General features: G+C 45.2%; 1 protein-coding gene across 2 annotated transcripts in view; it reads right to left on the bottom strand.

Annotated features, from left to right (window-relative positions):
* RhoGAP68F (Rho GTPase activating protein at 68F) overlaps positions 1 to 27,058 on the bottom strand; it is a 230,520-nt gene that overhangs the window by 44,361 nt on the left and 159,101 nt on the right. For both annotated transcript variants that reach the window (XM_075677915.1, XM_075677917.1), the window contains 4 exons: positions 19,855 to 19,953; positions 17,209 to 17,334; positions 7,388 to 7,464; positions 1,748 to 1,825 (listed from right to left, as the gene is read on the bottom strand). In XM_075677915.1, coding sequence (XP_075534030.1) covers positions 1,748 to 1,825; positions 7,388 to 7,464; positions 17,209 to 17,334; positions 19,855 to 19,953 — 380 coding nt within the window. The remainder of the gene's footprint in view (positions 1 to 1,747; positions 1,826 to 7,387; positions 7,465 to 17,208; positions 17,335 to 19,854; positions 19,954 to 27,058) is intronic.

Raw genomic sequence — 27,058 nt, 5'->3', positions numbered from 1 at the left:
TTCTCCGGATTATGCTAAAGCATTTGATAAGTTACCTCACCAACGCCTAATACTCAAGCTCTCCCAGCTGAACCTGCACCCTGACATCTTAAATTGGGCTAATGAATTTCTCACTAACCGATCACAGTCAGTGCATGTTATTAATCGCACCTCCGCGCCCCTCCCTGTAACATCTGGCATCCCACAAGGTAGCGTTCTAGGCCCCCTACTTTTTCTTATTTATATTAACGACCTTCCTCTTGTTTCCTCTCTAATCCGTATGTTTGCTGACGATTGTGTCATCTACCGCATAATTACTAACGATTCTGACCACAGTATTTTACAAAATGACCTTAACAAAGTGCAAGACTGGTGCAACAACTGGTTAATGACCCTTAACCCCAATAAATGTAAAGTAATGTGCTTCAGTCGCCACCATTAGGCCCTTGTACTCACCGTATAATATTACTAATACTACCTTAGAAAAAGTGGACACATTCAAATACCTCGGTGTCACGCTTTCATACGACTTGGACTGGTCTGCTCATGTAAAGCGCATTACTGCCTCCGCTAATCAAACATTTGGATTCCTAAAACACCATCTGCGTGATGCAGACCGACTTGCATGTTAGCCTTAATACCAACATACAAACTTTGATAAAGTGCTGCTAAGTATGGACAGCTGGGCTAGTTGGTTGTGATTAGCATTATGAAACATCGTTCCAGCGTACAAATGAATAAGGACGAGAAGAGAAAGACAACACGAACGCCAGACTTCAACTGAATTTTATTCCTGGAAAACAGGGCTTTATGTACACAGGGGGAGGGAGGCAGGGGGTGCTGCTAGTGCGCAGGACCACCCAAAAATATTTCCTTGGTCTAGGCAACGTCATCAGAAGTGTCAAACCAAAAGAAGAAAGAAGAAGTGTCAAACCAAAAGAAGAAACCAAAAGTTTTAGTCTTTCTTTTAATGTATTTCCAGACAAGCTTAGCGTTGCTTTTCACCTTGCTACTTACGTAATTAAATATGCACTCTCTGCCTGACACACATCTTTGGCTATCTTCTTTCCGAGTTTTTTCATCTGTATGTATGTTTCAGTATCTGTCGTCTGGCAATATTTACGGTATAGGCGATCTCTTTTATTTGTGAGGGCCCAAACTTCCTTGTTTAACCAAGGCTTATTATCTCGGTCTTTGGCTGATATTACTCGCGATGGGACAAAAGTTTCGGTTTGTGCTTCTAGTCATTTGAATATGAATTTGAAGAATAAGAGTAGTCTTGAATATAGGCACTTCTCTGTCACGATTATGCTTGCAGCATCCCAATCGACGGTGTAGTTAGTAGTTATGTGATGATCCGCCAAGGCATTTGAACTTGCATTGCCCTTCCTGGCAACGTTCTGGTGCTGCTGAATTCTTCTTTTTAAATTCTCAGTTTAACCTATGTAGGATACATCACAACTCTTGCATGGAATCTTGTACATTACCACCGACTGCACACACACAGTAGATAGCAGAACAGCACGCTGACATTGATATTGATGGCACGAATGCGCCTCGCGTATCTACATACATACATACATACATACATACATACATACATACATACATACATACATACATACATACATACATACATACATGCATGCATGCATGCATGCATGCATGCATGCATACATACATACATATATGGAATGTATCATATAATATTCATATCCATATTGCAATAAAGCCCTCAACCCAGACACATTCGCTTTCGCAAGCTCACCTTCGTCAAAGAGCGCCTGCACCGCTTTGACAACCTGGGTGTTGGCAGAACGTCTGAAGATGCCTTCCACCTCCAGGGCTGCATTTGAGAAGGCAAACACTCACACCAAGCCAACTGCAAACACTTCTACACATGGGAGCAAGGAAAAAGAAGCAAACAACTTTACTGCAAACTGACAATAGGGTGTTTCCACGTACCCTAACAGGAAGCAATTACTGGGGTGCAACTCCAATTATATCTTTGAATACAGCTAAACCTTGACATAGTATGAGGGTTGATCCAGAAATAAGGTTCCCATAAATTTTCGAAATAGACAACATTGTTTATTCTTACAGACATTTACTTACATCATTGGAAAGATGAAACGTCGCTCTATTTTTCTACATAATCGCCATCTTTTTCTATGCATCTTTGTAGATGGTGCTCCAACTTCTGCATCCCAATGTCGTAGAACTCTGCCGCCAACCCATTGAGGAAGCGTTTCATCTCTTCTTTGACTTCATCGTCGCTCTGGAAGCGTTGGCTACTCAAATGTTCCTTTAACTTGGGGAACAAGTGAGAATGACTAGGCACGAGGTCTGGATAGTATGGTGGGTGGGGCATGACAGTTCACCCAAAGTTTTTCATAAGTTCCTGGGTTTGACGGAGGACGTGAAGTCGAGCGTTGTCGTGAAGCAGCGTTACACCGGCTGCCACTCGTCCTCACCAGTGGTTCTGGATAGCTCGCCTGAGTTTTCTTAGTGTTGCACAATAACTGCCTGAGTTGACTGTTATCCCACGTTCCGTGAAATCAATCAGCAATCACCATCATCATTAGCCTGGCTGCACCCACTGCAGGGCAAAGGCCTCTCTTATGCTTCTCCAACTACCCCGGTCATGTGCTAATTGTGGCCATGTTGTTCCTGCAAACTACTTAATCTCATCCACCCACCTAACTTTCTGCCGTCCCCTGCTACGCCTCCCTTCCCTTGGAATCCAGTCCGTAACCCTTAGTGACCATCGGTTATCTTCCCTCCTCATTACATGTCCTGCCCATGCCCATTTTTTTTTCTTGATTTCAACTAAGATGTCATTAACTCACGTTTGTTACCTCACCCAATCTGCTCTTTTCTTATCCCTTAACGTTACACCGATCATTCTTCTTTCCATAGCTCGTTGCGTCGTCCTCAATTTGAGTAGAACCCTTTTTGTAAGCCTCCAGCTTTCTGCCCCGTAGGTGAGTACTGGTAAGACACAGCTATTATACACTTTTCTCTTGAGGGATAATGTCAACCTGCTGATCATGATCTGAGAATGCCTGCCAAATGCACCACAGCCCATTCTTATTCTTCTGATTATTTCAGTCTCATGATCCGGATCAGCCGTCACTACCTGCCCTAAGTAGATGTATTCCCTTACCACTTCCAGTGCCTTGCTACCTATTGTAAATTGCTGTTCTCTTCCGAGACTGTTAAACAACACTTTAGTTTTCTGCAGATTAATTTTTAGACCCACCCTTCTGCTTTGCCTCTCCAGGTCAGTGAGCATGCATTGCAATTGGTCCCCTGAGTTACTAAGCAAGGCAATATCATCAGCAAATCGCAAGTTACTAAGGTATTCTCCATTAACTCTTATCCCCAATTCTTCCCAGTCCAGGTTTCTGAATACCTCCTGTAAACACGCCGTGAATAGCATTGGAGAGATCGTGTCTCCCTGCCTGACGCCTCTTTTATTGGGATTTTGTTGCTTTCTTTATGGAGGACTACAGTGGCTCTGGAGTCGCTATAGATATCTTTCAGTATTTTTACATACGGCTCATCTTCACCCTGATTCCGTAATGCCTCCATGACTGCTGAGGTTTCGAATTAATCAAACGCTTTCTCGTAATCAATGAAAGGTACATATAAGGGTTGGTTATAGTCCACACATTTCTGTATCACCTTATTGATAGTGTGAATATGGTCTATTGTTGAGTAGCCCTTATGGAATCCTGCCTAGTCCTTTGGTTGACAGAAGTCTAAGGTGTCCCTGATGCTATTTGCGATTACCTTAGTAAATACTTTGTAGGTAACAAACAGTAAGCTGATCGATCAATAATTTTTCAAGTCTTTGGCGTCCCCTTTCTTGTGTATTAGGATCATGCTAGCGTTCTTCCACGATTCCGGTACCCTTGAAGTCACGAGGCATTGCGTATACAGGGTGGCCAGTTTCTCTAGAACAATCTGCCCACCATCTTTCAACAAATCTGCTGTTACCTGATCCTCCTCAGCTGCCTTCCCCCTTTGCATATCTCCTAAGGCTTTCTTTACTTCTTCCGGCGTTACCTGTGGGATTTCGAATTCCTCTAGACTATTTTCTCTTCCATTATCTTCGTGGGTGCCACTGGTACTGTATAAATCTCTATAGAACTCCTCAGCCACTTGAACTATCTCATCCATATTAGTAATGATATTGCCGGCTTTGTCTCTTGATGCATACATCTGATTCTTGCTTATTCCTAGTTTTTTCTTCACTGCTTTTAGGCATCCTTCGTTCCTGAGAGCATGCTCAATTCTATCCATATTATAATTCTTTATGTCCGCTGTCTTACGCTTGCTGATTAACTTCGGAAGTTCTGCCGGTTCTATTCTAGCTGTAGGGCTTTCATGCACTGACGTTTCTTAATCAGATCTTTCGTCTCCTATGATAGCTTACTGGTATCCTGTCTAATAAAGGTACTACCGACTTCTAGTGCACACTCCTTAATGATGCCCATAAGAATGTCGTTCATTGCTTTAACTTTAAAATTATCTTCCTGAGTTAAGGCTGAATATCTGTTCTGCAGCTTGATCGGGAATTCCTCTATTTTCCCTCTTACCGCTAACTCATTGATCGGCTTCTTATGTACCAGTTTCTTCCATTCCCTCTTTAAGTCTAGGCTAATTCGAGTTCTTACCATCCTATGTTCACTGCAGCGCACTCTGCCGTGCATGTTGACATCTTGTATGATGCCAGGGTTAGCGCAGAGTATAAGGTCTATTTCATTAATAGTTCGCCATTCGGGCTCCTCCACGTCCACTTTTGGCTATACTGCTTGCGGAAGAAGGTATTCATTATTCACATATTATTCTGTTCTGCAAACTCTACTAATAACTCTTCCCTGCTATTCCTATAGAATATGCCATATTCCCCCACTGACTTGTCACCAGCCTGCTTCTTGCCTACCCTGGCATTGAGGCCGCCCATCAGTATAGTGTATTTTGTTTTGACTACCCATCGCTGATTCCACATCTTCATAGAAGTTATCGACTTCCTGGTCATCATGACTGGATGTACGGGCGTAGGCCTGTACGATCTTCAATTTGTACCTCTTATTAAGCTACACAACAAGACCTGCCACCCTCTCATTAATGCTATAGAATTTCTGTATGTTACCAGCTATATCCTTGTTAATCAGGAATCCAACTCCTAGTTCTTGTCTCTCCGATAAGCCCCGGTAGCACATGATGTGCCCGCTTTTTAACACTGTATATGCTTATTTTGTCCTCCTAACCTCACTGAGCTCTATTGTATCCCATTTACTGCCTACTAATTCCTCCAATAGCACTTCTAGACTCACCTCATTAGATAACGTTCTAGCGTTAAACATTGCCAGATTAATTCCAATGGCGGCCTGTCCGGACCCGGATATTTTTAGCACCCTCTGCTGCGTCACAGGTCTGACCGCCGCCGAGGTCAGTTGCTTCGCAGGTGCTGGGGACTAAGGGCCGGGGTTTGGATGTTGTATTCCTATAGGAGGTTGTGGCCAAGAACTGCACCAGGATGGCCAATCCTGCTCTGGTGAGGGAATGCATTAGCGGTTCTGGTCAACGGGATCAGGCCGCACTCCAGGCCTGTTGATACAATGTTATGAACACGCCGTGAACTTTTTTTTTTATCCGGTGGGAAACTGCGCGGCACCGGGATTGGAACCACGGTCCTCTTGCATGTGAGGCGGATGCTATACCTCTACGCCACCACTGCACAATCAGCAGCATCCCCTTACAATACCAGAAAACACTGGCCATGACGTGCCAGCAGGAGTTTGTTTGAACTGATTTGCAACTGGCGAGTCTGGGTGACGCCACTGTTTGGATTTTTGTTTCGTTTCTGGAGTGAAATAAAACACCCACGTTTCGTCTCCCTTAACAATGGAGTCCAACAATCTTTCCTTATCTTCTTGACACTTTTGAAGAAATTGGCGAGCACAGTCAAGGCGTTTCTTCTTGTGGTCTGATGTCAATAGCAACAGTACCCATCGAACAGAACACTTGCGATACCCCAATTTTTCAGTCAAAGCTCTTTCCACTGTATTGTAAGAACTCCCAGGCATCTGAGCAACAAGTTCACGGACGGTGGTCCTCCTGTTTTGAAAAATTGGACCATCTTGATAGCCTCCGAAACTGACGGTTTTCCACTCCGTTCTTCATCGTGGATTTTCCTCTGACCGGCACTAAACTCCCTGCACCACTTTCGGACGTGTTGAACAGACATACACTTGTCGCCATACGCCTCTGTCAACTGACGATGAATATCCACAGGTGGAGTCTTCTTGACATGCAAAAAGCGAATTACGGAACGAATCTCGCACTTGGCGGAATTAACAATGGGAACCTCCATATCGGACGGCTGCTGAGCCAAGAATGAGCGGCACAGCGAAGTGCGGCCGCTGGGAACAGTTGCACGCAGCAGCGTTGCCGGATTTTGCCTTGCACCTTCCTTTGTGGCTGGAGCTCCCTGGGAACCTTATTTCTGGACCAACCCTCGTATATAACAAAGTACAGTAAACCCTCAACTACAAATCTTATATTTCATAATATCAGTTAAATAGACACTTTTTCTACTGAAGTGTCAACTCCAGATGTTTTTCACCCTATACCTTGAAGAGTCGTTGTGCCGAGCTCTCAATATCCCAAAACTTAAACAGAAAGAATACCATGAAATACGAGCAGGTTGCCTAGGAAAAGAGGCAGCATCCACTCGCCTTTTAGCTGCGACAGTGGGCCTCTTCTGTTATTCCAACCCGGATTGCCCAAGGCGATGCCTTCAGCCAATGAGTGTTGCGTATGCAGTCTCAGGCAGTTCTTAACAGTCCGGGAGGGCTAATCGAAGAGGCCCAGTGAGTGATCCTACTGGCGCCAAGCTCGCTAGCCTCAAGTCCCTGGATATGGTTGCCTTCATTGCTTACGCTAGCAATGATCCCTCAAGTGATGCATCAATGTGGTTATGGCATGTCAACAGACAATCACCACTTCTGAGCAGGTACATCAGTCTATGCGCTGCACCCAGACAAGGCAAGCATGCGATCCCACAGTGCAATCATGGCTTGATAAGATGGCGTGAGGTCATGGCTTTTGCCACAATCCATAATAAGCATCTACAGTTGAGCCCAAATATATAATGAACGCAAGGTATATTGAATTATAACATCAATAAAAGTAAACCTGAAATGTTTCTGATTGATGTAACAAACATATGCTTACAACATATATTGGATATAACAAACTTAATTTTATGTCAGATGGAACTTTGATATATAAGGAGCTTTGCAGTGAACCGAGATACCCATTACAACATTTTGTAGGCAACATTGCCCATTGCTTGAGAGTGCTCGGGAATGTGACACCACTTGTAGAGACGTACCGTTGTCATTGTCCAGGTAGGTGATGCAGTCTCGAACCACATTTGGAATAGGGTCACCATTATTGTGCTTCTTGATGCTGCAATCATAGAGAAAGAAATTCAACAAGAAGGGACACTCGGCAAAAACTGGCAACAGGAAACATGTCACACCTAGTTTCAACTTCATCCGTTAGCTGACGCGAGCATCAGAAAAAATGAATGTGAAATGAATTTACAGACAACGTTTTATATTTTTTATTCTTTCCCACTAAAACAAAAAAAAAGTTTTGTGTGTAAACGAACTTATACTTTGCAACTTATTTTCCTTGTGTTGCCTAGCAACAAGCTAGCGGTACTCCAGATGCGTACGCCATGCACCGGACATGCCACAGGAGCGACCAAGGCTAGCCGCGCATGCGAAGCTCGCGTGCTCAGCGACTCGTCTGTTTTGAATGTAGCCCGTTTTTTTTAGACTCCCGGCGTTCTCCTGTGTTTCGTCTGCATTTCGACACGGCACCACTGCACTGCTACACTACAGCCAGGTGAGGAATTTTGTTTGACTGTCTGTGACGCACTTGAAGCACATTTAGGCTTACCGCACAAAACTGAACCTATGTAGTGACGCAGTTATCGAAAAACAGCTTCGCCGTCCAAGCGTAGTTAATTTGAGTTACAGTCGACTCCCGATAATTCGAAGCCGCTTAATTGGAATTTTCGGTTAATTAGAAGTGAAGTGCTGGTCCCGTCAGTTTTGCATGTAATCCTATAGAAGAAATCGCTCGATAATTCGAAGTCCTCATCCAGTAATATTGTTTAATTGGAAGTTAATTTTCAGCCGGGATCCTCGAGGTGACCGTCATTCTTTGGTAGAATGTGCAATTTTTCAAGTGTTGTAACAGTTCCGTGCTCCGCGTTGGTGTCATCGCCACCGCAGCCGCCCGCAACGCCATCCTTCTTGGAGTGGCGCGATTCTTCATTGCTACGGCTGCCGTGGCCTTCGCGATCAACTCCGGCGGGAGGCGAAGCGGCTCCCGCCGGAGGCCACGCGCGTGGCCGGAGCTGGTCGCGGAGGCCACGCGGGTGCCATAGGTGCACGCAGCGCTGCCTACTGGCAGTGGCGAGATTGTGCGAGATTAGTCTTGCAGCGTGCGCAGCGTACGTCGAGGCGTGTGTTAGTCGAGCGCCTTTGTGCGGGAAGCTCGTAGGCTAGGTTGTTCCACGAGTGATTCGGAATTGACTGTACCTAGTCGCGCAGTTTATAGCCATGGCAAACCGTGGCTCTTATCGCACGCTCGACCTGGCAACGAAAGTCGAGGTTTTGAACGAAGTTGACAAGGGAGGTGCCGCCAAACAAGGCATAGCGCGGAAGTACGGGATCAAGCCGAACACGCTCTCTAACTACATCAAGAACAAGCGCACAATAATGGATGCATTTGAGAACGACAAGTTCAAGACTTCTCGGAAGCGAATGCGCACCGGCGCTTACCCAGAGTTGGAGAAGGCTCTGCTGGTTTGGATTAGGGAGGCCAGAAGCAACAAACTTCCTCTCAGCGGAGACATCGTTGCGATGAAAGCCCGAACGCTTGCAGCAATGTTGGGGATCGATGACTTCGTTTCGTCAGATGGATGGCTGACGCGCTTTAAAGATCGCCATGACCTGGTTTTCAAGAGCGTGTGTGGTGAAAAGGCGTCCGTTAACGAGGAAACATGGGCCACGTGGAAGGACGGAAAGCTGCGTGAATATCTCGCCGAATACAGACCGGAAGACATCTTCAATGCAGATGAGACTGCACTTTTCTATCGGCTTTTACCAGAGAAGACCCTGACATTCAAGGACGACGACTGTGCTGGGGGCAAACGCAGCAAGGAGAGAGTGTCGGTGCTGATCGCGACAAACATGACTGGCACGGAACGATGTCGGTTACTTGTGATCGGGAAAGCCGCGAAGCCGAGATGTTTTAAAGGCATGAAGATGCATGAGGTGAACAAAAAAGCGTGGACGACGGCCGAAATCTTCAAGAGCTGGATAAGCAAATTGGACCGCAAGTTTGCTGCTTCGAACCGCAAGGTGCTGTTCCTTGTCGATCACTGCAGTGCTCACGTGAATGTGCCAGCCTTGAGTGCAATACGTCTCGCATTTTTGCCTGCAAACACAACGGCTGTTTTGCAGCCAATGGACCAAGGCATCATCAAGAATGTTAAAGTCCTGTACAGGCGGCACCTCCTCGAGCGCATGATTTTGTGTATGGATAACTCTGCAAAATATGAGGTGAGCCTGCTTAGTGCCATCCACATGTTGGCGCGAGCATGGGATCGTGTGAAGCAAGAAACAATCGCAAACTGCTTCAGGGTTTGCGGTTTTGGGCAGCTTCTTCGGAGGATGCCTCTGAAATTTCAGCGGAGGAAGCGTCAACAAGCGAGCTTGACGGCACTGATTTTGGTGATGCTCTCGGGGACGTCAATTTTGAAGATTACGTCGCCGTAGACAAGGCGGTCGAAATGTGCGGTGCGCTGACGGATAGCGAAATTGTAGAGATTATTCGGCCGCAGGAAGCAACCCAGGAAAGCGACGATGACGTTGAAGGCGAGCCGCAATCTAAGGCTGCCGATGTAGCTGCGGGCCTTGCTCTTGCGGAGCGCTTCTTTGCCGCTGAAGTTAACGCAGAAGAAGCGTTCGGCCACATCTACAGCCTGCAGAACTTGCTTTCAGCAGCGCGATTCGGCAACAAGAAGCAAAGCAAGATGACCGACTATTTTTCTTAGAGAAAATACTCGATTTCGTCACAAATAAAGTGCTGTTTTTTGTGTTTTGTGCTTAATTGGAAGTTCATTTAATTCGAAGTTTTTTGCGGTCCCCCTGAACTTCGTATTAACGGGAGTCGACTGTAATTACTCGTACTGGGAGATGTTTGCGACGCTATGAGCTCAAGCATTATTATAACTTATTTCGGTAGTTTTTGGGCATGCTCGCCGCACCAGGCTTTGTGATGGAAAGCACCTCGGCCGTGTGACGAAGTTTTGCGTGTACTGAATCTAACCGGGACAACTTTTGGCACTTTCTCTGACTCCAGGCATTATTGTAACTAGCTTCGGTACTTTTTGGGGTACTTTTCAAGGACAGTGGCCGCGCTCGGAGTAGTGGCGTAGTTAGCGAAAAGCAGCTTGGCTGTGTGCCGCAGTTAGCTTTGCGTGTACTGAACCTTACTGGGAGGAGTTCGTGATGCATTCTCTGACCCCCCAAAATTATTGTAATTCATTTCGTAACTTTTTCGGATACTTTTCAGGCATGCTCGCCGTGCCTGGAGTTGTGAAGCTGTTAGCAAATAAGCAAGCCGGCCGTCGTGAGTTAGTTTTGCTTGTACTGAATTTTAGTGCGACAAGTTTGTGACGCTTTTTATCACCCTGCAACAACATATACCTCATTTCGGTACTCACGCTTGTCGAAAACGTGACAAGCGATTGCTGAGAGTGATAACACGGGAGTGTGTTGCTTGCGCAGGCAGGACGCGTAAAAGATAACACTGAGGAGCTCAATAACTTGACATTTCTGTCTTCTGAGCGACTGAAAACGGACTTTGCACCCAGGAATCCGGCTTGAGTGCGACTAGGAAGGCATTCTGAGAGCGTGTAACATGGTCTGGCTGTGAGCCTGTCTTGTAGCCACTTCTGTGTACTTGGCGTACCATCGCGTCGATTGAGGCCAAGTTGTTTTGGAAATGCGCAGTCACTTGTGTATTTGTGCTCTTAAAGTGCAGGAAATAATGCCCGGGAACGGAAGGATGCTTGAAAATCGGATATTTTCTTCAGATTTTGTGGCATTGTTTGGGAGGAGTCTATTTGCTTTTAAATGTATGTAAAAGCGAATTTATCTGTAATGCCGCTCATTCACCACTTACGCATGTTTCGCCTCTACACGCAATATTCCTGTTAGGTCATTATACCAACATGATACATACTTGTAATTTACTTTTTTTTCAGCTAATGGCATCCGGTGAAGCTTCGTACTGCAACGACGGCTGCTTACCTGGTGCCACAACTTTGGATGAATGCACAAGAAGCCGAGAACAAGCATTTATATAGAGCAAAATAAATATTTCATCATTTCAGAAGACGTCTTGCATTTTCTTTATGAAATTGCATGTAACACAGATTCGGTGGAGGCTTGTAAAGATTGTTCGCAATGATTTTTAGCAAATAATGAAGCGATTACGCGCCAAGGCCGCGCGTGGTTCAGCAGTAGAATCTAAAATAAATAAAATTAATGCCACACCGTTCAGCAGAACCGGCATGACGTGTACCTACTGGCGTTCAAAACGCGCAGGCTAGAACCGAAACCGGAAGATGTTAATACCATCCGCTTGGTGCACTACAGTCAATTCGGCTGCTGGGCTCTATGGGAGTGTCCGCTCTTGTTGAAATTTCTTTCTCTATGCTGCAATGTTGAAGAAAGTCCCAGATAAGTTTCTACAGAGATGGAAGCGGCCAAGGGAGTTTTGAAGCAGCTCTGGGAGCAGCAAATTTGGCCCAATGAATAACATTTGGAGCAGGAATTATTCCTTTCAAAGCAGAAGATACACATCTTGGAGCATGCTAGCATGGCTCAACAGGAGTGAAATGCAGACAAATAAAAAAAAAGATGCTCTTCATTTGACTTTGCAGAACACTACTAGGTTATGGCAAATCAGTTTGTCAGAAGCTTACAAGATGGAGGACAGTTCGCTGAGGGAATAAAAAGTATATCACACACCCGACAAAGGGAACTCATGTACCACTGTTAGGTTACACACTGTCCGTGCCACCTAAATGTGGCCAAGAAAAAAAATAACCAAGGTATTAACGTAAACAGGACCCATTGTATGTTGATAGGCTTTTGTTAATGCTAGTTAAGAGCTTTTTTCCGTTGTGCACAAGCAACAATTATTTAAGTTTCATTAGCTGATGAATTATCTCACTTACTGGATAAGGATATTGAATAATGCAAATCCAAGGTCACTTTAATTACATTTACCACTCATGTTTCAATATCCTCCACATCTCGTCATTAGTTAGGTTTATAAAGTTAGCTACTTAGACGTATTCGAGCACAATGAACAAGAAGTGCGAACTGTGACAACCATTAATAACACCCACCAACACACAGTGAACACCATTCATGTAATGCCCTCATTTATATTTTAAAGTCTTGGTGACATTTAGTTGGCATAGCGCAATAAATGAGACGTTACTTTGTTGGTCGTTGCATGCTAGAAAAAAATAATAACTCCGACATTTACGAAAAGGGGAAAGAAAAGTGCTGAGTGGCCTTCCGATCAGCATCGCCGACAGGTAGCTCGATTATTCCCCATAAAGTCAATGTAAAATGCCGACCGATATTTTGAATGCCAAACAATGGCTTGGCCTCAATCAGGTCAGACTCGATCTGCACGAGTTGTGCAGTGAACATCATTGCTGCAAATGCAATTTCTGTTCTTCACGTATTATCTGACCATTTACGACCACCATTTAACCGCCACGGTAGACTAAAACCGAAATCCTCAGTTTCTAATTTTGTGGCTGCAGAAGTCTGATTTCGCATGGCATGGTTGAGCAGAATATAGAGTACCTGAAGTGCAAATTGGAGTGACGATTTCGGTTGCCATTGGATATTTCTGGTCAGGAAATTTCACAACGAAAGCAGGCAGCTCGTTTTCAGCATGCCGCACTATACTATCCCAGTAACCGGATGTGGTGCACGTGCAAAATACATGTTAACGCTACGCGCATGGTGTTTGCCCTTAATCAATGCAGATTTACCAACAGGACTTACAAGCGAGCCCTAAAATGTATAACGACAGGCCGTACGTCTTGTTCATTCAGTGAGAGTGTGGCTTTCTTTCCCAACTGCCCCATAAGAAGAGCACTAGTTAAGGTCACATTTAGCTGGCCCGTATATTATATACCCAATCAGCGTCGACTTTAAGTACATCGAAAGGAATTTCTAGAAAAGCTCCCGTGGAAACACCGCATCTGTCAATAAAAGCTGACTCTTGCATTTGTTCTTTAATGCACTCATTTACGGAATTTAGCAACTCGTCAGGCCGCAAGAAGCAATACAGATCTTCAATATTCATACTAAAAGCTGTACAATCACCAGGATTTTTCTCTCTCAAATACTAACACTAATAAAATACTAAATACTAAAATATTAAATACTAATAAAGGCTAATAGAGCATAAAAGGTCGTTAAACGGTTGGTCGCGTTCTAATCTTTCCCCACATTGCCAAGATTGTAACTGCACGCCAGAGTTCGATGAATGTGCGATATTGTACAGGCATAGGAATGCAGATACGCGTCTTATGGTAGAGGCATGGCATATCTATAATGGTGGAAGTGCATGCGTGAGTCAGCCTTCGATTACTTTACATCAGGAAGAGATTAAGTGCCTTAACAGCTATCTCTCGTGTAGACCGGCCCATGTACCCAACTGACACGTGGTGATTCCATTCCAGAGCTTGTGCAGATGAGTTTTGTGTCTTCTTTCTTTTTTCGCCTCAGTGCTCCCTTCAGTTGATAGTCGGTGTTCGTGTTGTCCACTTCTCTTCTCTTGTGTCCTGTCTGCACACCTCACCTTTTTTGCATATAAAAGTGAAACGTCTCTTTTGCCTTAAAGTGTCCCTAAAGAAAAACATTCAATCAGTTTAGATTGATAAGGTTGAGCACTATATTTTCATTAATTTTCATGATAAGAGGCTGCTTACTGAAGAGAAAATCAAGGCCATCAATTTTCATTTTTTAGAATTTCATACTGGAACCCGTGCACTGGTACGTCAATGTGACGTCTCAAACTTTCAAAGTAGCCTGCTGTGCAGCAAGTGCTGTGCTCAGTAAAAGCTCCCTTGCTGAGTTGAGTGCTGGGCTCTATTAGAATGTCAAGATCCATAACATCATGTCATAATACGACGTCTGTTTTTTCATTTTCAAGCCTGTTCTCATGGCAAGAGTGGTATGGTGCAATTTACTAGCTAGAAGAACTGAAAGGCTGAGTGAGTTGTCCCCCATTTGTACTTTGGTTTGCGCACGAAAACATTGATCAAAGGACTAGATGACATGAGCTCTCAACTGGTGTTTTTATTGAAGGAACGGTACTTATGCAGAACTTACAAGCACCGCCTGGTGGTGAAATTAACATCATGACAAACAAGGTGGTGTAAACCTGGACATTGCAAACCTTTGCAAACCTTTGCTATCAGTCGATCCCACAACACATGCAGCAAAGATACACAAGGTCTTTTTCTGTTAATAAAATAGCTGACAGGCTGACGCATGCATCTCCCATCTTTTTAATATTGTAGAATGCCTCTACAGTTTTGCAGTTAATATGACGCCTGTCAAGGGACAAAATGTGGGTGTCCATAGACAAAGGCCTGCCACCACAACTATGGCAGCAGTCTATCTAAAGTGGGAGCGTGCCGAGTTGGATCGGGACAAATCATGCTCTGTTATTGATGCACCTGCCTGGCCAACGTAAGACTTGCCACAGCTGAATGGCACAGAGTACAGCAGTTTTGCACAAAGTGTAGTGCTCCTTGTGTTTTATTTGACAACCATCCTCTCAGTACGCAACAGAGTTTAAATTTTGTTTCTTGATCTGCAAACACAACTGCGAATGCCTGTTATGTGTGGTGAATGCTGTCATTACTCCATAGCATGCCACAACATTTTGCAAACCATGCAAGAGCTTATGCACATATAGGAATGTTGCGATATTTTTCGTGCCCTCATCCTGTCTGCGACTGCCCTTGACATCTCCTTTTATGATAGGGATGAGTCTGGTATGAGCAGCACTTATTATGTGACTGAGGCTGATTTTAGACGGGCTCATCATCATCATCATCATCATCATCAGCCTGGTTACGCCCACTGCAGGGAAAAGGCCTCTCCCATACTTCTCCAACAACCCCGGTCATGTACTAATTGTGGCCATGCCGTCCCTGCAAACTTCTTAATCTCATCCGCCCACCTAACCTAGATGGGCTATTTGATGACGAAAGCTGGTCTCCAGTTTGTAGGTACAATATCTGGAGAACAAGGTGGGCAAACAAGAAAATAAAAAAGCAATTTTTTATTTGTTTAAAACAGTTCGATGAGAAATTCAAGAGGGGCTTTTTTACGAGTGGGTCGCCTAAGCTTAAAGGAAAGCCTAGTGTCAAAAAAGTGGAGGATGTTATCCTGGGCCAGCTCCACTGTGAACTTTAAGACGAACGTGCACTCTTTGAAAAGCAGTTGTTACAAAGACCAAATATAATTGTCCACACAACTGAAAATGTTCCTTCCATTTGCTCCGACATTCTGCAGGTGAGGAAGATGCCCCTTGAAATGGTGCAACAGAGGATCCTATACACAAACACTTGCCTTCTGAACGTATGGTTCCTAACCAACACTGACATAAGTTGACCGAAGATAAAACGTGAGAATTCCAGGAAAGATTTAACACCCAAACCACAATGTGACCAAAATACGAGTTGTTTGCTGGACTGCACGATGCAAATTTCCCAAGCTCTATATCGCCTCATGTGAGGCAGCAAGTAACAACGTTCCTTGGCATCAATGCTGTGGAGTCACCCGGGTCGTCTCTGCTGCTCAGATGTTCAATGAAGGCCCGGAATGGGTCTCTTGTTGTCAGACACGCAAGCTGTTGCCAGAGGAACTGGGAAAGCACCAGGAGCCACGTGGGCTTCTCAAAGAGGATCGCACGAAACAGTACACCTGGCTTGTACATCGTTGCAACAAAGAATATGTTGAAGAAGAATGGCAGATTGGGCGAGTTGGTGGCTTTCCATAATGTTTAAAAAATACCACTAAAAATGTATTCCGGACAACAGAATAGGGGATGGGACACACACGGTGTTGACTTACAACTACCGTTGCAACGGCAGTTGTAAGTCAGCGCTGTGTGTGTGCCATCCTCTATTTTGTTGTCCGGCGTACGTTTCTAGCACTGTTTTTTAAACACTATGGAATATGTTGAGTTTAAGGCCTTTTTCTTTTTTGACACCTGCTGCAATTTTTTTGAGTTCCAACTTGTCCAGCAACTTAAGTGCATGTTGCTTCACTTTGGTTGCCTTCTCAGAAACTCGTATCAAGTTCTTCAGAATCACAGCATTAGCCTTCTCTGAAAATGAGCTTTCCGATAGGACCACGGAATGGCCTTCCTTATCAGAAAGCGAGAGCCTGAGTTTCTTTTCGGTGAAGAAATCTAAGAGGGGACACAAACTTACAGGCTTTATCTCGTGGTCCGTAGTCCAACTCACAATGTCCACGCATTCAAAAAAACAACCTGGGCGGAGCTCTTCAAGTACTTTCCTTGAGATGGCCCTGCAGTAGGCCAGCTTTTCCAGTTCATCAGTGAACTTCGAGCCACGTTGCCGAATCTGAAAGTGTTCAGCAGCAGATTCACGGTCTCCCACTAGGAGGAGCACCTTCTGCTGCTCACGGCCGAGCCATTTCTTTTCTTTTTTAGGTAGCTGCTAGCATATTGATGCCCAAAGAAACTCGTTGGTTTGGTGGACGATCCGGCACCACTCTCTGTACAGAACTGCGTACACCTTTTTGGCCTTGATGCTTAGCACAGAGCCCCTTCATTAGATCGTTGTAGTGTTGGCGTTGTCACCACCAGTGGCTTGTTGCCCCTTTGCTGTCCATTCTCGTTACAGTGTCATGCTGTATTCAAGTAGTGATGAATCAACTAGCCTGGTTGTCTATTTTACAAAGCACCTGATTGATTGATTGACTAATTCATTCACTGACTGATTGACTGAGCGATTGATTGATTTATTGATAGATTGATCAATTCTGCACTCACTGCTCAAGAGAGGCCCGGAACTGCTGTGTTGGCTGGTATGTGGTTGCGGCCTGGTTGAAGAAGCCACTGCTGTGAGAGTGTGGGATCCGCGCCCCCTTCGCACTGGACAGGAGCTTGCGGTCGTGCCTGCACCCAACAACCTTCACTGCCACACCTACCCTCTTCCAATGCCCAGTCAGCTGTTTAATAACACATAGCAAGCCGTCCAGTGAGCACTGCATAACCGACCGTGTCTGTAAAATAGACTAGAGTGTATGTGCACAAAGCTCATACCATTGCAAGCGTCATCTGCGAGGCTGTTCCCCATGAGTGTTATGCAGCAGCCCTCCCACCTTTAAAGGGAAACGACAATGAAAGTTCACTTTAGCTAAACTGGTTATATATGAGTAGTATGTACCATATTTACTCAATTGTAACCAGAGTTTTTTTTTTCATTATTTTCGTTGCTTGAACTCTACCTTCACATTACATTTCAATAACGACAACACTGACCCTTTTAAAACATATATTCTAAATCCCGTGGTTCTTAGTGTTACGTTGGCAACCTGTGCTTTTACGTCTCAATCCGATCCCATGGATAAGTTGACAGAAGTCATTTTTGTTCGAAACGACGCCATTTTCACCATGCCTGCGACTGGTGTTATGGTAACAGTGCTGCAGTACCCTGCAGCCTTCTACGTGTGCACTCCATTCATTGAAGACATTATGGTGACACAAAAAGTTCGGTATGATGCCTGCTTCTAGAGACAAGCCATTGTGATGTAGCTGGCAAACTCTGCCATGGCTCTGACGTCAACAATTCTAATCGCGCATGACGGGACCAGCAACCCCCTAACTGCCATTAGAAATTTTGTTTACCTAATTTATCAAAGTGTAGATTTCTTTTTGCCTGTATTTATGTTGCCATTCATCCCTAAAAAACATAACACCAGGAATGCCTATAGCAATTATTTTTACTGCTCTTTCCTGAAAATTAGCAAAAGGCATTGTACAAAGTAGTACAACTTTTGTCAGGCCGAGGTAACTCATCATTCGCAGTTAAGGGGTTAAAAGAGAGGCCGGTTGGAAGGGCTCTATGGTACTTGCAGTGACTCGGTACTGCCTCCAAATGATATGATTGTGAGGTCTTTTAAGAAGTGCTTAATCTCAAACGAGTCTGACGGCATGCAAGACGACTGGATTCTCGAGCGATCACTTTCAGAAATAGTTTCATTTTCACACACAAGACTGACCTCCTTGAAGTATGCGGCCGATATATGCTCTTGGCACGGTGTACAGATGGCCAGCTTGGCGCAGTGCCAGAAACACTTGTTGAGGACGCATTAGGTGCGAAAGTAACACTATCTGGGAAAGTGATTGCCCGAGCTCAGATGATCATGGTGAGCAAAAAGAAATTGTTTTCCAATTGTGGTTCCTCGAATAAAGGTGCCATTTCTTTTTCCATTCATCGTGCGTTACATTCGCAGTTTTGTTTTATTTCACGTGACTGGAAAGTTGACCTTCATGCTACAAGTGCGGTCAAGTTACGTTTGAGTAAATACAGTATCACTGGAGCAATCTTGCCGATGCTGCAGGGCTGATAGTTGTACAATTTCCGTATTAGCAGCCCCTCAGTAGGCGATGGGTGCACCTGGTGGTCAGCGACCATGACCCAGCATGTCACCTCTGAGATTGTACTGCAGTGCACCGTGCACAGATGCCGACTCTTGGAGGTAATGGTGAGGTAAGCTCTAGGTCATGCGTCATTTCCGGTGCGCAGTAATGGCGGCAGCATTTTTCTTTCTTTCTTTCTTTCAGTTTCGGTACAAAAAAATGGCATTTTTGTGAGGTATTTGTGATGCTTCCACTCATATTTCAAACGTCAAATTTTGCACATATGCTTCTTTATATCTACACTTTCTATGTAGTCCAAAATTTTGTTGCAGTTGGCCTTTAACGCTCTTCGGTTTCAATCTCAGCATTGAAACCTTCTGCACACATCGGTCTCGTTTCTTGATATATGTATAGTACAAGAAATACAAAAAGCAGAGAGGCACAAGCCACACCTGTGACCCTCTTTAGGTAAAAGGCCACAAAGTGTGCTTAAGTTGCAGCCAGACACTGTACCGTACCCACCAGAACAGGGTAGCAGAGACTGTGTAAGTTTTGTGCATCCGCTTTGCAATGACATACCCAGTGCTGCAAGCAAATGTCGATACGTCTGCATTGCAACCTTTTTCATCTAGCACAATTTCTGCATAATTAACCAATTTCCAGCATAGGTCTAACCAGATGCTTATGATGAACCAACTTACGTCACCGTGGCCATGATGACTGACAGTGCCAGGTATAGTTTTACTACACATATACGAATACTCAAGTATGGGGGCATAGTTGTCACTGTAACTCAGTCCATATGAACATTTTCTTAATAATGTAAAAGCTGCACTCCCACAGGCATTTTACTGGGTTTATATCCACATCCGTTTCCCTTTGTATTTCTACACTTGCATTAAACGGAGGAGTTGACATCCCCTGTGCTTTCCTTGCAAGGTTGTTATCAATAATCTTATCACCCTTCCTGTTATAATCCCATGAGGGATTGACAGTATGTGTAAAGAAATAAAATAAACAGAGAGCAATAATGGCCCACAGTGTACTACTCACTCGAGCACCTGTTCAGGTATGCGCAGCTGGTCATAGTGGACGTGCTGCTTCAGCTCGTGCAGGTGGTTCACGTAAGAGATTTTCCGTCCAAATTTGGCACTGCACGAATAAGTGAATCAATCATTCAATCAATAAATCAATCAAAGGTCAATCAATCAAATTTTTACGGAATTTAAGGGGAAGCTTATTGTCACATCGTCGTGACAGTAAAAAGCATGGCCCCACGAAAGGTGCAAGTTAAGAGGTTACCTCTTTATTTGGCAAAGTTGTGTGCTGGAAAACAAGTAATATGCAAAGCATAATGATAGCAGCAAGCACAATTGTCAAAATCTGATCTATGGTCAAAAGTGTGCCACAGCTATTTATACATGACTTATCGTACATTCCAGCATAATCACTGGCACTCACGTAGCGCATTTACTCGCATAGTAGGTGCACCCCCAGTTTGGTCGTGGAAAATCAGATTTTTTTTATTTCCGCGCATAATAGGCGCACCCCGAACTTGACACTGTGATCAGTACCGCATTTACACGATTGCAAGCCGACGCCCTCCTGCCCCTCCATCTCGGGTGAAAAAAAAAAAAAAAATGCACGCACATTCCACAGCCCAAGCTTATCAATGCATTTGCTGGACTACTAGTCTTATTAGTGTTGCTGCCGTCGCAGCTGCTGAGGGCCCACAGCACATACAACATCGCCTTCTCCGAAACGCCCCCCTCCCCGAACCGCCGCGAAGCCAGCGAGCACGACGACTTAACGCGTCCGTAGATACAAAAAAATAAAAAGAAATGCATCAACGAGCAAAAAATAGTTCTTCCATCAACTATCGATAACACCCCCCTCCCCTCCAAACCGCCGCGCGGATGTAAGCTTTTCGCTACGTTCGCTACCTTCGCTTGGAAAGCTGGGCGACTCTCAGAGGCCGGGCGACTCGACACAAGCGACAGTGCCATCGCCATCAATGCTCTACACAGGCTCTACACAGGGAGGTGAACGGAGACGGAGCCGGGACGGACGGATGCCGACAGCTAAGTTCTATTTCTATTTCTATTTTTATTTCTAATTGCAGTGGCGGGAAATTTGAATGGAGATAGGGCCAGCATAGAAACGTAGGTGGCAGAGAATTGGAGCACTGCGAAGCAAGGCGAACTCTTAGCCAAAGTAGAGCGACAAAGTAGGTCGTGGCCAACACATAACAGTTAGGACTAAAAGTTTAATAGTTAGGGCTAAAAGTGTGTTTTTTTCTTTGTCTTTTTCTTTCCTTTTTCCCCTGGTCATTGATTTGGTTATTTTACTAGCTCTCTTTATTCTTGTAGAGATTCCCAGTAGTCTTTGTTATAGTTAATTTTTTTCCTCACTTTTACACTGTTCAATAACAGTAGGACAAGAGAATTCATGGGACGGCCGGCTAGAAAAGCCAAGGAGGAAGGCGGGGACCTCGTCCAGTGTGAGAGGTGTGAACGATGGTGTTATTTGGATGAAACGACATTCAAAACCGTGGCGGAGGCGGAAGGGAACGGCTTTGTGTGCAGGCTGTGTAATGTGATTGAGAATTTGGAGAAGCAGCTAAAGAGCGAAATGGCAAGGACAAACGAGGAACTCGAGAAAGAAAAAACGAAATGCGCAGAGTTTGAGGAAAGGGTCGAGAGCGAGTGGGCCTCAAGACTTTAGGCTGTAGAGCGGAAATGGAGTGAGGAGCAAGAGAAACGGCAGCCATTGGAAAAACAATTGAAAGAGATGAGAGAGAGAGAAGCTGAGAGGGAGGCACAGCAGGAATTGAAGGAAAAGGAAGCGGGAGGATCACCCAATGGAGCAGATTGGGGGGCGGTCACGTTAACGTGGGGACCGCAGGAGACACAGGTACAGAGGGATGAGACGACAGGAGGCAGAGAAGGCGAGGAGGCAGGGAAGACCCAGCCGACAGAGACAGGAGGGAGGCAAGATTTGCTTGAAGACAGAAAGGTCTGGGTCGTTGGAAGCTCCAACGTATCGCGAATGCAAACAACACTGCTCAGAACAGTGCAGTATGACAGCAGGGTGAAGGCCGAAAGCATGCCGGGGGCTCGATTCGAAGCTGTGGCGGAGAGAGCCAAAAACAAACTGAATGAAAACAGAGAGGGAAGAAACCTGGTCATTTTGCACGCTGGTGTGAATGACGTCCTGCAGAATAGGGGGCGAATGCTGGGCAGACAGATTCAAGAGGGAGTGGCGAAATTAAGGGCGACCTCTGAGGCGGTGCACATTGCCCTGTGTACTGTCCCAGAGGTCAAGGGACAGGGCCCTTTCATTGAAGAACAGGTAGTGGCGGCCAATGTAATTATTAGGGAGTTAGGGCGAGCCCTCAGGTGTGATGTGGTGGAGCTGAACAGAATGATCGGGGGGAAAAACTTCCCCCCTTTCGGCCCGGATGGCATTCACTACACTACACCAGTGGGATGGCAGGTAGGAACGAGGGTGGGTCGTAGGGCTCAGGCTTTTTTGCAGGCACGCAGGGTGACCCTGCATGCCAAAACATAAAAGATAAAGGACAGGGGAGGGGGGGCAGGACAGGAGCACGGAGGAGGAAGAGGGAGAAGAAGGCAGTAAATGTGGGGTTCATCAACATGCAGGGGGGAAGAAATCGCATTAAGTGGGACGAAATAGAAGAACAGTTACAAACGGAAAATTTTCAGGTATATGGAGTGGCCGAAACCCATTTAAGAGATGAGGAAGAGCCACCATTCATTCCAGGATACACCTGGGTAAGGTGCAACAGAAAAAGGAAAGAACGCAGAGGAGGAGGCCTTGGGGCGCTAGTGAAGGGACAGGACTGGGAAAGGGTAAGGGAGAGCTGCAGTGAGCACATGTGGCTCAAGAGCACCGTAGGGAATGTTGAAACAATCCTGGGAGTTGTGTATCTGAAAACGGGCAATGATTCGAAAGAGGAGAATGCAAAACATTTCAAATGTATGGCCAAGGACATCAGAGAGTTAGCTATGAAATGGGAGATAATCATTCTAGGGGACATGAATGCACATTTGGAATACTTTGACGGGGCGACAGATGCAACAGGGCAGATATTAGTAGATTTTTGTGAGGCTCATGATTATGTGATACTTAATACTGAAATTAAATGTGCCGGGAAAATAACATGGGAAAGAAATAACACCCACTCGACAATCGACTACTGCCTAATGACCCACAAGCTGTATGAACGGTTGGGATGTATGGAAATTGATGAAGAAGGTACAAAAAGCCTGGGGAGTGATCACAAACGAATCAAAATCAGCTTTGAAAGGACAGTACCACTGGTAGAAACTAAAGAAAGGAAAGGTATGAGCAAATTGAATGACAGGCAGCTACAAGAAGTGGCGAAAAACATTGAAAGCATGGTATCCAAGCAACCGCAAAGGGCATGGGCATACGACGACTTAATAGGTATTTTTAAACGAGAGCTAGAGAAGGGACAGATTAGGAAAGTAGGAAGTAAGCAGGGAAGACATAAACCAAAAAGCTGGTGGGACCGAGAAGTTAAGGAGGCCATAGAGCAACGCAAAGATGCGTGCAGAAAACACAGAGCAGCAAAGCAAAGGGGAGCCTCACCAGAAGAGGTGGAGTCAAAATGGGAGGATTACCTTGCAATGAAAAGAGAAGCATTGGCATTAATTCAAGCCAAGATAGCAAAAGTTGGGGTACAGTGGTTGTTGGAGATACGGAAAAAAGACAGAAATGCATCTAAGAAATTTTGGGAACACATAAGGCAACAGAGTAAGAAGACAGAGGTGGTTCAGCACTCACTGACCACACCAGAAGGCACAAAGGTAGAGGGAGAGGAAGCTCAGGAATATATTAGGTTAACAATAGAGGCAGCATTTGCAGAGCCAGTGGGTAGCAAAATGGAGAACAATGACAACAGCAGGACAGAATTAGAGGAGGAGTACAGAGGGATGACAAGTAAGGAATGGGACAGAATTGAACACAAGGTCCCCGTGAGAACAGCGACAGGACCTGATGGCATACCTATGAAATTGATAAGCATATTAGGCCAGAAAAGCAAATTAAAATTACGACAACTTATTGAACAAATAGTAGTAGGGGGAGATGTCCCACAGGACTGGAAATCAAGCAGAATGATATTAGTTTACAAAGGTAAGGGAAGCAAGGACAACATTCAATCCTACAGGCCAATAACTGTCACATCAGTCATATACAGAGTAGCAATGCAGATGGCAAAAAAGAGAATGGAGGAATGGGCAGAACATGAAGAGATCTTGGGAGAACTGCAGAATGGATTTAGAAGGAACAGAAGGCTAGATGATAATTTATTTGTTATAACACAGTACATAGAGATAGCGGCAGCCAGGCAGAAACCGCTATGGATAGCTTTTTTTAGACATTAGAGGAGCCTATGATAATGTAAACCGAGAAAAGTTATGGAGCCAGTTGAGGGAATATGGTCTAGATAGAAAGATGATTGGGTTCCTACAACAAGTTTATACAGATAATGAGGTAGAGATAACATGGGAGGGGGAAACTACAAAGCCAGCTAAAATAAGAAGAGGTCTCAGGCAAGGCTGTCCATTGTCGCCTCTGCTTTTTATGATTTACATGAGCCAAATGGAAAAGAGACTAGAACAGAGCACAATAGGAACCGACATAAGCTATATGCTGGAAGGGCAGAAGGTAGCTCAAGTATTAGCCGGACTGATGTATGCAGATGATATTGTACTGCTTGCTAATACCTGAGTAGGGCTACAGGAACTAATGAGCATATGTGTAGAGGAGGGAGAAAAATTGGGACTGCAATTCAGTAGAGAGAAGTCTGGGATAATAGTATACAATGAAGAAAGGGGGGAACCATTGGAAATACAAAGCACTAAGATTGATCATGTTGAAAAATACAAGTATTTGGGCATATGGCTAAACGAGGGCAAAAAGTACTTGGAATAAAGAAAAAAATTATGATTGAAAAAGTGAAAAGGAACTCAGCTGTAATGAAACACAAGGCACTATGGAACTATAATAGGTACGAGGTGGTTAGGGGCGTATGGAAAGGGGTTATGGTACCTGGCCTCACATTCAGAAATTCAGTACTGTGCATGAAATCGGAAGTTCAGGCATGCATGGAAACGAGACAGAGAAGTGTAGGCAGGTTGGCCTTAGGAGCACACGGGAACACCCCTAATGAGGGAGTGCAGGGGGACATGGGATGGACGTCATTCGAAGGTAGAGAGGCAATAAGTAAACTAAAATTTGAACAGAGACTCCCAGCACTGGAGGAAAAAAGGTGGGCAGGAAAAGTGTACAAATATCTATGCATGAAAAGTTTGAATACAAAGTGGACACTCGGAATGAGGAAGCTGAGGAATAGATACCTACAGCCGAGGGAGGGGGTCAAACGTGGTTCTAGTGTGGGAAAGGAGGTAAAGGAGACGGAAAGAAAAAGGTGGGAAGAAAGAATGCTCGGAAAGCCAGCGCTATCTATGTATAGGTCACAAAAACAGGAGATTAAGAGACAGCTCTTATTTGATAACTCGCGGGGCAGCTCACTATTATTCGAAGCTAGGACGGGGGTTTTGAGAACGAAAACATACAGGGCTAAATTTGAAGACGTGGACCTTTGGTGCACAGCTTGCGGAGCCAAAATGGAGACCACAGAGCATACAGTGCTGAGATGCACAGACCTTCGCCCGACTCGGGCAGAGGGAACAGTGGCAGATATGGAAGGAGCATTGGGTTTTCCCGGGGAACGAGGGCAAGTAGACGAGAAAAGAGCGGCAGTAACAAAGGGGAGGCTAGAGGATTGGTGGAGGAAGTCAAGGGAGAGATAATACCATAAATCGGGGAGATAATGTTTCCTATACTTTTTTAGATAGTTATTTTGGGGGGAGGAGGGGAGCGAAAACTAGTTTAAGGAGAAGAGGATATAAAGAAAGAAAAATAGGAGGGGGAGCAAAAGGCTAGGTGGCGCAGGCCGCCGTCCGTTACAAAGGGTATAGCCGCCATCCATCCATCCATCCAGGCTGACACAGGCAAAGAAAAGGCAAATTGCCACATCTCGCCATTTTGCAAGCGCTGTGCAGTTCGTGTGGTCGCGTGTTCCGCAATGGGCAAGTACGGCAGCTACACGGCTGCATTCAAACTGAAAGCTGTGCAGTATGCACTCGAGCATGGAAACCTTGCTGCAAGCAGGCATTTCAGTGTCGGTGAAACAAGCATTCACTACTGGCAAGGTCAGCAAGAAAAACTTCAGGCCACAAAGAAGTCGCGACGGGCCTTCCGCGGTGCAAAGTGGGGAAAGTATCCGCAAGTGGAAGATCAACTAGTTCAACACAGGACGGCTGTGCAGTGTCTCTCGACATAGTGCAGACTGAGGCGTGCAGAATTGCGTGACCGCAGAGCATCGAAGCGAAAGACTTCAAAGCAAGCTCCGGATGGACAACGCGCTTCATGCGGCGCCACGGACTTACCCTGAGGAGGCGCACAACGTTGTGCCAGCGCTTGCCCTCAGCATACGAGGACAAGGTACTCGAGTTCCACCGTTTCGTCATACGGCTCCGGCAGCAAAAAAAGCTTCATTTTGTCACAGATAGGTAATGCAGATCAGACTCCTCTCTGTTTTGACATGCCGAGAAATACAACAGTAGAGGAAAAAGGTGCACGAAGTGTGCTTATTCGAACATCTGGCGCAGAAAAACAAAGGTGTACTGTCATGTTGGCAATGACTGCGGATGGGTGCAAACTACCGCCTTATGTTATTTTTAAGAGAAAGACGCTCCCAAAGGGAAATTTCCCTCGAGACATCTACGTGAGGGTCCAAGAGAAAGGTTGGATGTCCGCGGAATTGATGGTGGACTGGGTCAAGACCATCTGGAGCCGGCGGCCGGGCGGCCTGTTGTATCCGGCCATGCTCGTTTTAGACAGTTTTCGCGGGCACCTTGTAGAACGTGTACGAGAAAAGTTGTCAGAGCTGCGCACAGATATTGCCGTGATTCTGGGAGGCCTCACTTCCGTGCTGCAACCTTTGGACATTTCCCTTAATAAGCCTTTTAAGGACAACGTTCGAAGGCTGTACACCAATTGGATGGCTGAAGGACAGCGTCAACTAACCCCCGGTGGCAAAATTAAGACGCCGCCTATGGAAATGTTGTGAGAATGGATAGTGGAAGCTTGGCGAGAGATCTCCGATGACGTCGTCAGGAAAAGTTTTAAGAAGACTGGGATC

Source organism: Dermacentor variabilis, unplaced genomic scaffold, assembly GCF_050947875.1.
Source record: "Dermacentor variabilis isolate Ectoservices unplaced genomic scaffold, ASM5094787v1 scaffold_14, whole genome shotgun sequence".
Classification (NCBI taxonomy): domain Eukaryota; kingdom Metazoa; phylum Arthropoda; class Arachnida; order Ixodida; family Ixodidae; genus Dermacentor; species Dermacentor variabilis.
The sequence above is the reverse complement of the archived record's forward strand: the minus strand, read 5'-3'. Positions and strand labels throughout refer to the sequence as shown.